We start from the raw sequence: 13377 nt of genomic DNA, 5'->3' as shown, positions 1-13377 counted from the left end.
TCCTTTTTGAATTTAATAATTAAACTCAAAATGTTATCATCATTTTGAAATTTGATTCAATCAGAATCATTATTAATTTCACAAATGACACGGAAAATATGCCTACTATCACATTTTTCATCAGAATCTATTTTCAGACATTTTTTACAATCACATGGACGCCGAGAAAGACCATCAGCATTGCCATGTTTATGACAAGGTCTATGTTGAACTTTCCCCTCGTTGCTATAAACAATCTAATCGTCGAGCAATCGTTGTTAACTAACAAACTGTCGTTAGTCTAATAGTCATTAGATGGCGACATACAAATATTTTACAATATCTTTATCCAATGGATCGCCAGATACGTTCTCCACCATATTTGTTATTTCCTCTGTTACCGCTGATGATTCAATTCTACAGATGGCGCCACCACAGAATTTTGCTCTATTATTACTTCCTTTTCAGCTACAGATGCCGTTATTGGATCTTGGCGATTCAAAATCTCCTCTGGACCGTTAAGGCTGGGCTGAAGTCAGAAAGTTTCCCGGAGTTGACTTTACGCTCTCGCGTTGTGCGGCAAAAGGCCGAAGCTTGACATCAACTGAAATTGAGTAGGTAACAGGGAAATCGTTCGAAAAATGATAATTTTCAGGGATGCACTACAAAAAGGGAGCCTTAGGGCACCAAGAAATTTACAAATTTTTGAATAATCTGTTTCGAGCAAGACAGAGCACAGAATATATCTATCTATCTCCGTCTTATTTTTCAGAGAAGACTGCGAGTTCGAACAGTTGACGAGCAAGCACATCCCCCACCCTCTGTTACCAAGCCTGAAGCTTATGATATCTAAACGTAAACAAAGCAAATGAAAATATGTTGGCTCTGTAGTCAGAAGATTCGACATTTATTTTACCGAACGGTGTTCGATTCCAATTGCGGAAAATTTTTTTTTTTTAATTCAAATTGCATGTAATTGCAATTTTATCATGCCGAAAATGAGTTTTAAATTTCAATTTTTATGTAAAATTATTTTTCAATCAATCGATGACAAATGAGACAATATTTGAACAGGGTCATTAACCTTTTTTTGTACAAATACATTGATAATAGCCTTTTTTAACAACTTATTAACAATAAAAAATAGTTTAAACAATCCGCGGCAAGTTCCGACACTTCACCGGCAAGCTCTACCCCTACTCTCTGTGCCCAAGCCTGCAGCTTATAATTTTCAAGCATCTTCACTATTATTGAAACCATAATAGCTCAGTGGTTAGAGCACCAATCTTTTATTTTGCTGGGCAGGGTTCGATCCCAGTCATAGGCAATTGTTTTTTCTTTTTTTTGCTTAAGTGACTTTAAATACTCATAAATTAATTCATATATTTGATTAAATTATTCTTCCAATTAATTACGGAAAACAACTTGTTTTTCTGAAAATAAGCTGAGGGTGAGGAACGAGTTACTATGAATTCTCTTTTTTCGAAAGTGTTGTCTTTAAAAGACAATAGGAATTGATTTTGAACTTATATAAACAACCAATTATTGTATTTATATAAAATTTTAATGAAAAAAAAAGGAAAAAAAAAATTGGCTATGACTGGGATCGAACCCTAATCGGTAAAATGAAAGCTTGGTGGTCTACTCACAGAGCTAACACATCATCTCTGACATTATGTTTATGTTTATGAATTGTATAATGCAGGCTTGAGTACGAAGGGTAGGGATAGAGTTTGCCGGCAAAGTGCCGGAAATCCCCGTGGATTATTTCAACTACTTCTAAATATTTCTAAATTGCTTAAAAAAAAGCTACGTTCATATAGCTATAGTAAAAAAAGTGTTTATAACCCTGTTCATATGTTTTCCGACTCGGCGTCGATAAATTACATAAATAATTGAGAAAAAAAAATCAAATCGTTGTAAACAATTACTTTTGGCATGTTAATATTATAATTACATGCAAATCTAACAAATAAAAGAGAAAAAAAAACTTTATCATGACTGGAATCGAACCCTGCCTAGCAAAATAAAAGACCGATGCTGTAACCATTGAGCTGTTATGGTTTCAATACGCTTAAAAATTATAAGCTGCAGGCTTGGGCACAGAGAGTGGGGGTAGAACTTGCCGGGAAAGTGCCGAAACTCGCCACAGATTGTTTAAACTACTTTTCAATGTTAATAATAATATGATTAACTTGTTAATAACATAACATTGTTAATACATGTAAAGATGTATAAGTTGTTAAACACAGGCTATTATCAATGTATTTATACAAAAAGAAAGTTTATGGCTCTGTTCAAATATTTTTCGACTTAGCGTCAATAAATTCAATGAATAAAGAGAAAAAAAAATCAAATTGTTATAAAAGATTAATTATAGCATGTCAATATTATAATTACATGCTAATCTAACGAATAAAGTAGAAAAAAAAAAATTGGTTATGACTGGGATCGAACCCTGCCCGGCAAAATAGAACTCTGACGCCCTAACCACATGGCCAGCATAATCTCGATATTGAGTTAATGTATATTTGTTTTTACACTACATGCTTGGATACGCCGACTTGGAATTGAGCTTCCTTATTAACATTTATACCTAATAAAAATGATAATAATGGATGAGTATATGTATTTGAAGTTATTTGCAGGTATTATATTAATTAATGTTAAATGAGTATCATCATTTTTATTTATCCTAACTGCAATAGTCATCAAAGTGTAGGGCATTGTAAAGTGATACACTATGTTTACATCACATACATATATTACCCGTACACACACATACAGAATTTACTCGCCAAAATGCAGGGCACCATCAGTTCTGGATACGGATTGAGCATTTTTTCAATATGGATGACTGAGGTCATCTGCGAGCATAATGCTGTCACCTATCAGAATTTTTTCAAACTAATTTTCCGGAGAATATCATCTGGAATACAAGATTTCTAATTATTTCTAAATTATTCAATTTTATACTATGAATTGATTTTTTTAACATTCAGACAGGTGGCAAGGACTGACGCAAACACGAATTTTGGGCGAAAAACGTATAAAAATGAAATAATTAGTGATTTTTCATCTGAATGATGTGGCCGCCATCTTGAAATTTAAGCGCGGCAAGTCAATTCATAATTTTTTCATTATTCTTTCTAATTTTTTTAATAAAAATATTCACTATATACAAAAAATTGTTGTTTACGTCAGTCCGGCATTAATTCCTCTGTAATTTGGTACCTAATTTTATAGAAATAATTGTAAATTGGCGAAGAAATTAGAAATTCCCCGATCCCATGTATTTGGATAGGGGGAATCAGTCGCCTTTCTGACTTCAGCCCAGCCTTAAATGTAACAGGCGTGACTGCCAAAGATGGCGAATCCTCAACAGGATCATTACCTTCTTCAGAATTCTCAAGGATATCATTGGCTCTGTCCCAGTCATTTGAAATACATCGAACAAAGAAACCTCTGTTTCAGTCTTTGATAGTTGTAGAGCCTCATATGGACAATACGCGAAGCATTATATAAAATGTTTGGGTAATACAATCCCTACTGGAAGGTACGCCCGAAGAGAAAACAATAATTGACAGACATAACTTTAGTAGTTTCCCGCATCAAGATCACATTTAAATCGAATTGTTAATTTGATTTTGTTGTCTTCAACTCCCTCTCTTCTTACCTCTTTCAGACGATTGTGATGTGGAACTAGAGTAGCGTCTGTCATATTTCCTCAGTTCTTTTGTAAGTTTTTGGATCTTTCTCCTGATATGCTCCTTACGTTCCTTGGATTTGTGTTTTCTTTTTCCCATGATAAATACCAAATTTACAAAATTATTGAAGATATGGCAAGTTTTTGCTAACAATTATTAGCATGTGCGTTCTCTTGAGCGCAGAAACGTAGAATGAGTCATGATGATGTTAATGGGTGATAGACTGGTACATACAGGTCCCGCTAGAGCCAGAAGTTTCTTTTTTGGTAACTATTCTTTGAAAAAGTTGTACAAGTAACGCATAAAAGCGTACTACAATACGTAAAAATTAGTAAATGGCATCGAATAAAGCTGTAAAGCATAACGGTAGGTGGTAAATATTCTTTGCAAGGTTGCCTGACGTAATTAAGTGGTTGTAATGTAATTGCTCGTCGAGCTATATTTTGACAAAATGTTAATATATTGAGAATTGCTAAAAATACACTGCACGCTCGAAGAGCGCGCAGTCTCAGGTCAACAACGTAAGAAATTATTTGATTTTTATTCATTTTTTATTTTATCCTATTGTCTTTTTAATTATTGTTTTTCGGTATTTATTACGTTAATTAAAAAATTTTTTTTTTGTTATTATCATTAAATTGTGATCTCTATAATCATATAAAATAAAATATTATAAATCTTACTAATATTTACATGAACGTTTTTTGCAATTGTGTTTCTGTGTCTGACAGTAAGTCGTGGGTCTTCATAGATAAAATAGAATTATTATGGTATTAAACCAAGTGTTATAAGAAAGAAAAAAGAAGTGCGTAAGCATGTGTTTTCGATCTTTACCGATTAACAGCGAATAAGTAAAGATCTCGAAAAAAAAGAAAGTCTCAACACTTCAAACATATGTCTAGTACTAAATAAGCAAATGTGATAAAACCAATACATGAATAAAGATTGAATGCATTTATTTCCACACCACACCAGAGGTAGAATGCAAGGCGCGTTTTTTTTTACATGGTATCTCCTGTAGACCTAATCCATAAATCTGCGACTCAATTACCTGTTCATGTACACAATTCAATAAGTAGACAAAGTCGATTGACTAACTGCAACGAACACTATCTTCTAGTCAATTACGTATCCTCTGCCACAAGGATAATGACCTGCTGCAACGTAGTTTTAAAACACCACACTTACACAATATCCTGAAAGAGTTGTCCATTCCTCCCTTGAAGTCTGCAACTCAATCTAATAAAACTGACGCCTCTGTCTATTATTATGGGTTTTTCCTTGATGATGATGTACTGCTAAAAGTCACTTTAAAAACTTGTTATAATTGAACTCAGCTTACCAGCATCTGCACCACTTAATATCACTAAAAAACTGTCAACACTTTCATAATACTACATTTTTACTCTAACCCGATAGAGTTGACAATTTTTCTCTCGAAGTCTGCAACTCAATCTAATAAAACTGACCCCTTCGTTTATTGATGATTAGCACCAATGTGTCGATTCTTCTGATGATGGTGATGTTTTTTTTCTATCACACGTCAGACAGGACCTGGAAATCTGTTTCATAACATCTTTAACAATTAAAACATACAAATACTTCTGAACCATTATTCTAAACTAACTTGAGTAATTAGAGCCTCTGTTAAATACTTAATTAACTTTAGATGGGAATCAGAAAATTAAAAACCAACTATCTAATGGTACATTTAATTCATTTTGATTCATTCTGCTACAATGTTGAAATTATTCTAAACTTCACTGATGTTTCTCTATTTTTCAATTGTGGACATTCGTCCCACCAGATTATTTACATGTATAATTCTCTAACTATTATTCTCTCTTTAGTCTTGCATATTATCCAATAAAAAAAACTTGACATTTTACTGCTGCCTATCTGAATATTTAACTGTACACTGTTTTACTACCAAAGTACTGTCATTATACGTTGTATCTAATGAACACACTGAGATAAGTTATTATTTACTAATAGAAGTCATTAACGATCCACATGAAGAGATGATCACTGCACAAATCACTAAAACTTACTGCCTAAAAGCGTTTTGGCAAGGCTTCTTATACCGTCACCCGGCAGTGGAGAGGATTTTGAGATGGAAATCCATTGGTGAAAATTAGCAAGAGTAGGGGCTGCAGGTACAGTGAACCCAATCATTCAGGAGCCCCAAATTTACAATAGAAAAATTTGATCAATGGGCTTCGAGGACTGGGGGATTGATTCCAAACTGGTGGAAATTAGTGAGGGAGGGAGGATGAGGTGGAGGGGACCCCATAATTGGTGAGTCCCAACATCTTCATAGAGGGGTGTTGGTGTACGTAGGGGAGGCTACGTTGGAAGGGGTAGTATTGCTTTGTCAAGGAATCTTCAGAAGATCGAAAAGTGGAAAAGATTATAGAAATTTAGATGAATGTATATTGATTTATATTTTTCAAAACAACGTCAATTTTTTAATTGTTTATGAAAATTACTTAATAGAATTAAATTTCATCATTCTCGATTATTCGTTTCCTGAATACTTTTTGTACTTACAATTTTATTTACTAGGGTGTTTACTCAAAAATCTAAATTGAAATTCATTAAGTGTTAATTTTAAAATAAACCGAATCCATATGCTCATACACTATGTTAAGTATTTGAGGATCTGAGACTTTTAATAAAATTAAATTTCATTCTTAATTTGATTATTAGCATCCACCTCTAATTGTACCCGATCTAATTAATAGTTAATTCCAAATCATTGTATATTATCAACTATTTCCCGTTTTAGAGATATTGTAGTCATGTCCGATGATTACTAACTAACACATCAATTTTTTTGTATTAATTGCTTTGAATTGTTTATAAATATTTGATAATTATTCATTTTTTATCTATTACATAACAATAAAATATAGATAATCATCTTTGTCTCTTCTTTATCCACTGCTGGATTTGCAAAATCACTAAAAATTAGAAAAAATATATGTTTTTCAGGGAAACATGTTTAACATTGTTTCAATAATAATTTCTAGAGATTCATTTCCAGCATTTTACTCAATTACTGAATAAACTTTTCTATCTCATTAATAAATCTGTAGAAATATGATCGTCAATTAATTCTACTTCATCTGTTGAATTATTCAGATCACCAGAAACTCAACTAAAAATTTATTTTTGCTAGTTTAAGGTAAATAAGGTAATTTACAATAACAATTCTTAATAATTCAAATTAAAAATATTTTAAATTATTGCATTAGTAGGGTACTCAAACTTCCTTACTGTGGATGACAGGTATTTGGAATACGATTAGCAAATAGTCACGTTCGAACATGTGTCCTAGAAGAGAAATGCAGGTATGCAGGTAAAAGATGAACTCGCAGAAGGGTCGCGATAATATTCATTTCCATTCAATAAGTGCAATAAATTTTTCTGGCGTCTGAAGGATTATGAAGGTGCCAGGGTAACCCTGAGCAATTACCAGAACTTTGGGTAGTACCTTTGGTAATTTTTATAACCATAATTCGTGGGTAACTAAACCAGAATCTGATGACCAGTTATTTAATGGTCACATATTTCTACTTGATAAGTAATGAACGTAAATCCTCTATGCCTATTATTGAATATTATCCAGGTTGCATCTTCAACTTAGCTCACAACAATAAACATTTAAATACTTCATTGTCATGGCAAAAGATATTGGATTATCCTGAACTTATTATTCGAGAAATGAGTTTTCAAATATATTTGTAATATGCAAGGGTTCTAAAACAGTTCTAAAAATTAGTTATATACTACTCTTTACAAATTAAACAATAATGATAATTTAATTGACTTCAAAATAACTTGTAGCATGAAGTATAACGATAAACAGCAAAACATCATCAAATAACTTATTAATTATATTAAATGAAGTAATAAATAAAACTGATCTTCATGAAATTTGCAAAAAATGGAAATGATGGTGGATTTTTTGTTTTAGATATTCGATTATGATTCAATGATCCCATTTAGACCAGTCATTGAGCCAAATCATCCAGGGGCATTTTTGAACGAAGAGCTTGCTCAATCCTTCAAGAATGGAAATATGGCTGATATTCCTTGGATAACAGGATACAATTCTCATGAAGGAGCTATCAAAGTAGCAGGTAGATATCTATTTTCTTTCAAATATTATATTAAATTAAAATTGTCTTTGCTAGACTTTTTTCTAATTATCATTAGCCAAAGAGTTTTAAAAATAAACAAGACTAATCCTTCATGCTATGTCTGATTAACAAAAAATCTATAGAACATGTTTGGATACTTATTATTGTCTATTTTACAATTAAAATAATGTTAATACTCAAAATAACTTTTCAAGTATTCACGATAAATCGTCAATAAATAATTAACTGATGATATTGTAAACTCAATTATGTAAATGAATACTGTGCATAATTTTATCATTCATTATTGTAATAGGTCTTTATGGTCTCAAAGAATATCAGTATGACAAGAAATTGAACGACAACTTCATGGAGTTAGCTCCTATCACTCTGATGTATAAAGACACTGGTCCAAAAAAATCACTCAAAGATGTAGCTAACAGATAAATCTACCAAATTTGGAGTCATTGACGTAAGTGGAGATTTAAATAGTAATAAGTTGTGAGAAGAGAATAATTGATTTATTAACACGTGCTGATGATATGATAATAAGTTTTTAATCAATTCAGATGTATTCAGACGCTTGGTTTAATGTTGCTGAAGACATGACAGTCAGAGATCATCTGAATGCCCTTTCAAGTCCAGTCTACTATTATTATTTCTCCTACAAAGGAAGTGCATCATTCTCTAGGATATTCGGAGTACCACAAGGAGATTATGGAGTTTCTCATGCAGATAAATTTCAATATCTTTTCCCAGTCGGTGAACAGTTATTCAAAGTCACTACACTGAGTAAAGAAGATCATCGGATGATTGACATCATGACTACTTTATGGTTCAATTTTGCAAAAACTGGGTAACTTGATTACTGCAATTGAACAAAAATTTTTATATTTGAAGATTTATTCCTTTTCATAGTACTTTTTTATTTATTCCTTTCAGAAATCCTACACCTGCTATTACAAAAATAATACCATTAAAATGGAAACATGTGAAAACAGAAGATCACGAATATCTTGATATTTCGAATTCACAAGATTTAAGCATGTCGAAACATTTATTGAAAGAGAGGTTCGAATTTTGGGCAATATTACCCTATCTAACTGATGTAATTATTGCACAAAAAACTTCTCTCAATGATGAACTCTAAAACAATCAGTTTAAGTTAATTTATAGATTAATTGAATCAAATTTCTTTTCTATTGTAACTATCTAATATCGATTATATTACTGAGATAGTTGAAGCATGTTGTAAATTATTAGAAATTTAATTTGCCATAATACTGCCATTATTGAATGAAGAAAACGCATAATACAGAACATGCTACAAAGCCAAGTTGTAATGGATTAAAACCGAATGAGTGCATGAATGAAATTATCCTTTTACTAAGCAAAATTAATTGAAGCTCATAACGTCATAAAAGATATGTGACAAAGTACAACGGAATAGAAAATTTAAAACAAACCCCGCAGGATTATGTACAGTCGAAGTTCGGTAGTGTTGACAGGATGATTTCGCTAGTGTTACCCGTCTTTCGCCCCACTCCGATCTCTCTAATAACCACTGAAATCTTGCGTGAGTAGCGCGTATTTTGAATTCAATTGACACTATAGTTAACATATATGTTAAATACAGGTTATGTATCCTTGCTCTTTTTTTATTTTTTGCGCATTCTTATGCGCAATAAGGAGTATAGGTTCACGAGTAGTAGGGATATGGGGGAATGACAACACTAACGAATGATCCTGGACGGACATTTCAACACTAACGAGCTTCGACTGTATTAAATTTTCCTTTTGCGCTGAAAACACATGAAGATTTGCGTTTACATATAAACTTTCAATTGTTAACAAACGCGAAACACTCTCTAATAAAAGAAAAGATAAAAAATAATCAATCTAAATAAAATTCAAAGTAAAATTTAAATAATTGTATGTTCAAAATGAATCACATCAGTAGTAACTCGAACATGAAACCAGATAAAATATTTATCAAAATGCAGAACAAAGCAGTATAACCTCTTTATTGGTCTGCACCGAAAGGCTGTCAGATATTTGATTTACATAGTCAACATTACGATGATGTATTGTGTTTGATAAAGGTAATAATAAAATAATCAGAGCTATAGAAACTTAAGTTTAAATAGAATAACATAGTATGACACTTCTGCTCTTAGAATGTCAACTGGATTGAAATATCTTATACAATGAATTATCAATATTAAATAGAATAAATAAGCCAATCAATCAATATTTTTTAATAATCTATCTGTTAAAATTTTTACCATTATTGTCCAATGTATATTGAAAATAAATATTATAAAAATATATATAGTACCATTACTTTACAGAAGATCCTATGTGTAAAGCTATCAATTTTCACAGAGATGATGTATCAGTTCAAAATTATATGGACCAAATTCGTGTATGGATGAAAGATACAAGTCTAGTTGCTATTAGTTCTAGATCAGGACGAGTAGTGGGTACTGTGATTGCAAGAATTAACAGTACTATGGATAAGAGTACGACATATTCTCGAATTCAAGTTTGTATATTTACATAATTAATTAATATTCAATCTCAATCAGTAAATAATTTAGTTGTTAATTTAATTAAAAAAAAATTTTTATATTTTTAAAGATTATGCAAGGAGAGTCTTTCGAAAAAATAATGAGCTTGAAGAATAATTTAATTAAACAAGCTGATGTTTTTAATCAGCTGAATTGCGATATAATTTTTCGTATTTATATTTTATGTGTTTATCCAACGTATCAGAATCGAGATTTAAAATCTGCTTTAATAGAAGCTTGCGTTCAAATAGTAATTGCCTCAGAAATTCCTGTCATCGCTGGAATGTTTTCGTCCAGTGATCATCGAAGTTTAGCTGAGAAGCTAGGATTAAAAAAAATTTCAGTGGATTGTGAATAATGAGATTATTTTTGATAATCCAGGCATCAAAAATTACTCAGTAGCTTTCATGGGAATGGAAACACCTTCTTTAGATTATTTGATGAATTTACGCCAAGTTAAAGAAAAAGAAATATACGAGAAAGAGGAAAAACGCAGACAAAGCTATCAACATAGAAAGTTATCTATAAAAGAATAAATAATTTATAAGGATGACTTACAGTAAGCTAGTTGATACACCTCTTCCATTGTCTCAAGCAATTGATTTCCTTTGTAGAATTGAAACGTATTCTCTTTGTACCTGAGCAACAAAAATTAAATTAATACTTGAAAGAGTAAAGCAATGAACAGAAAATGTATGACAATATTACAATTTTATTGGAATATTACTCTATGATGATATGCAAAATTATTTTTCTATGAGCTAACATATTTTTGGTAAAAAAAAAATCATGATACAATGTAAGGATGTCTTAAAAAGTACTATCCATGTACAGTAAATTAGTATGTGGACATATTAATTTCTTTTAATTAATATGCATCCATTTGAAATAATTCTAACTTATGGCACATTTCAACACGTTACATACTTACTAAAGTTAATGGTTATTTAACTAATAATTTCGACCAATATCACAAAAACTTTTTGCACTTGATGATAATTATAATCATTGATTGTATGAGTATGTTTTTTACACTACGCATACATTTTATTTTATTGATGCTACTGAATAAATAATTTATATAATAATGCTGTTCAATAAAATTCAGTCAAACAAGTGATTCTAGAAAACACATGAGAATGGACAACGATAAATCTCTTGTAAATGAAACGAAGAAAAGTATTTTCTATCAATTTTCTCTTTAACTCAATAATTTACAATAAATATCTTCAATAATAGATTATTTTAATGCTATTAAACTTTTAAAAACTAAATAAAAGATACCTCGTTGTTAAAATTAATTCTAACGTCAAATGAAATGTGCTCTTCAAGTCCTGTTGGTCGCTATTACGCATGCGTGAACGTAGTCGTTCGACACGAACGCCGGTGTATTCGACTGAAGGTATTTCTCAGAATTGAATGTCGAGTGTCGGTCTAGTTGAACATGACAACAAAATACATATCAGCCGATCTCTAGAGAATAAAATAATAATAAAAACAAGGTAAGTAAATTCAACAAGAGGATAAATATGCAGAAATTATTGTTGGTCAACATTTAAACTTTCTTTATCGTGCTTCTGTTATCTTATCTTCATATTAAAATGGTGAATGCTACAGATTCAATCAATAGTTTGCTAATATTTCTGCTGTAGAAAAGTTATCCATATCAGTTGTCATTTTGACGCTGAATATTCGATAAATTTAAACAAAATATTTATCAAAATAATTCGGAACGTAAGTAATCTTTGAAATTTTTCCATTATTTTACTTCAAAGTTTTAAGAAAAAACTTATTCAGTTATTACATTTTGTTATAGAATGACATTTAAATAAATAAAATTTACTAAGATGAAATAAATATGTTTTCACGTAAGTAACGTATTATGGCGATGTCGATTTCGCAACAGGTAGAGGGGAAGGTAGCATGAGAAACAAATTAACCATAACTGATCAGTATTATGCATATAACATACTCGATTGTACATTTTTTAATATTTATTATTCAAAATAATTCTAAGTGTAAAAAATCATACATTATTTTTTAACGCATTAAAATTACTGTTTGCTGTCCATGTAAAAATGTCAAATGTAGTCGAAAAATGTGAACTCGAATTTCAATGTTCGAAAGCCTCCATGATTAAAATTAATTTTGTCCTGTTTGTTGAGTAAAGTGCAAAAGATATTATCAATGAAAGCTAAAATGGTAATTTATTTGCAACAAAAAATGATTTTCTTTCATGTTGAAATTTACAGGTAGGAAGTTTCTAGGAGAGTTACAAAGATGGCGTAAGTGATAGATTTCTAGAACAGTCGGCAGAGTGCGGGAAGGCAACATGCGTGCGCACAGGATGAAAGCATGCGCGAGGCTTCAAGTAAGACACGTCCAGTCAGTGCATGGCGGTCCGAGGCTCTTTGAACATATCTCTGTATGAGATTGTCTCACGTGATACATCGCGTTTATTGAGTGTACCTCACGTAGCAGTTGATTTATCATTTATTACCTACCGCTCTAAATTATATACAAAAAAACAATTAATTGTCAAGTGATTATTATCGTTTTATTTAGTGACAGTGTCGTCATCTCAAATTACTTAACACACGAGATCATAGGAATTAATTCTGCTTCACTCCGGTGAGTTCAAAATTTTATTTATCTTTCTCTTTTTTTTCTACTTGTGTATTCGTTCCGCGAGAAGATTGAAACGCCTCCGGCAAGGTAAACAATCGTTTTCTTTTTTTTTTCCAATGAAAAAGTTTCTCAAATTTTTCAAGCTAAAATTCAATGCCGATAAATGTGCAAAATGATTGATAAGTCAGAAAACAATAAAAATTTTTCCATGAATTTTTTTCCACTACCAATATTATTATATGACATAAGATACAAATTCTGATTCATTCATTCATTCCACACCATTTAATTCAATTGCAAATGCAAAAAATACTGTGAATGAAGATTTGTTTTTCATTCAAGTAATTT

At 31.2% G+C, this 13377-nt stretch overlaps 1 protein-coding gene and 1 long non-coding RNA gene across 2 annotated transcripts in view; both read left to right on the top strand.

Moving 5' to 3' along the window:
* The window catches only part of LOC118072221 (uncharacterized), a 68181-nt gene extending 59884 nt beyond the window's left edge, over positions 1-8297 (top strand). Inside the window, exons 3-4 of the long non-coding RNA XR_004690995.1 lie at positions 7666-7831; positions 8148-8297. This is a non-coding gene — a long non-coding RNA (uncharacterized lncRNA). The remainder of the gene's footprint in view (positions 1-7665; positions 7832-8147) is intronic.
* Positions 8298-8400: 103 nt separating this feature from the next.
* Positions 8401-11392, top strand: LOC118072222 (uncharacterized). The gene is given in 6 exon segments (XM_035091915.1): positions 8401-8687; positions 8774-8902; positions 9858-9942; positions 10167-10376; positions 10472-10740; positions 10742-11392. Coding segments are annotated over 6 exon segments (1176 nt in total). The 3' UTR covers positions 10938-11392.
* Positions 11393-13377: the final 1985 nt, after the last annotated feature.

The sequence above is a fragment of the Chelonus insularis genome, unplaced genomic scaffold, assembly GCF_013357705.1.
Source record: "Chelonus insularis isolate UGA/USDA-ARS -01 unplaced genomic scaffold, ASM1335770v1 contig_89_pilon, whole genome shotgun sequence".
Taxonomy (NCBI): Eukaryota; Metazoa; Arthropoda; class Insecta; order Hymenoptera; family Braconidae; genus Chelonus; species Chelonus insularis.
Note: the sequence above shows the minus strand (reverse complement) of the source record. Positions and strands in the feature narration are given on the sequence as shown.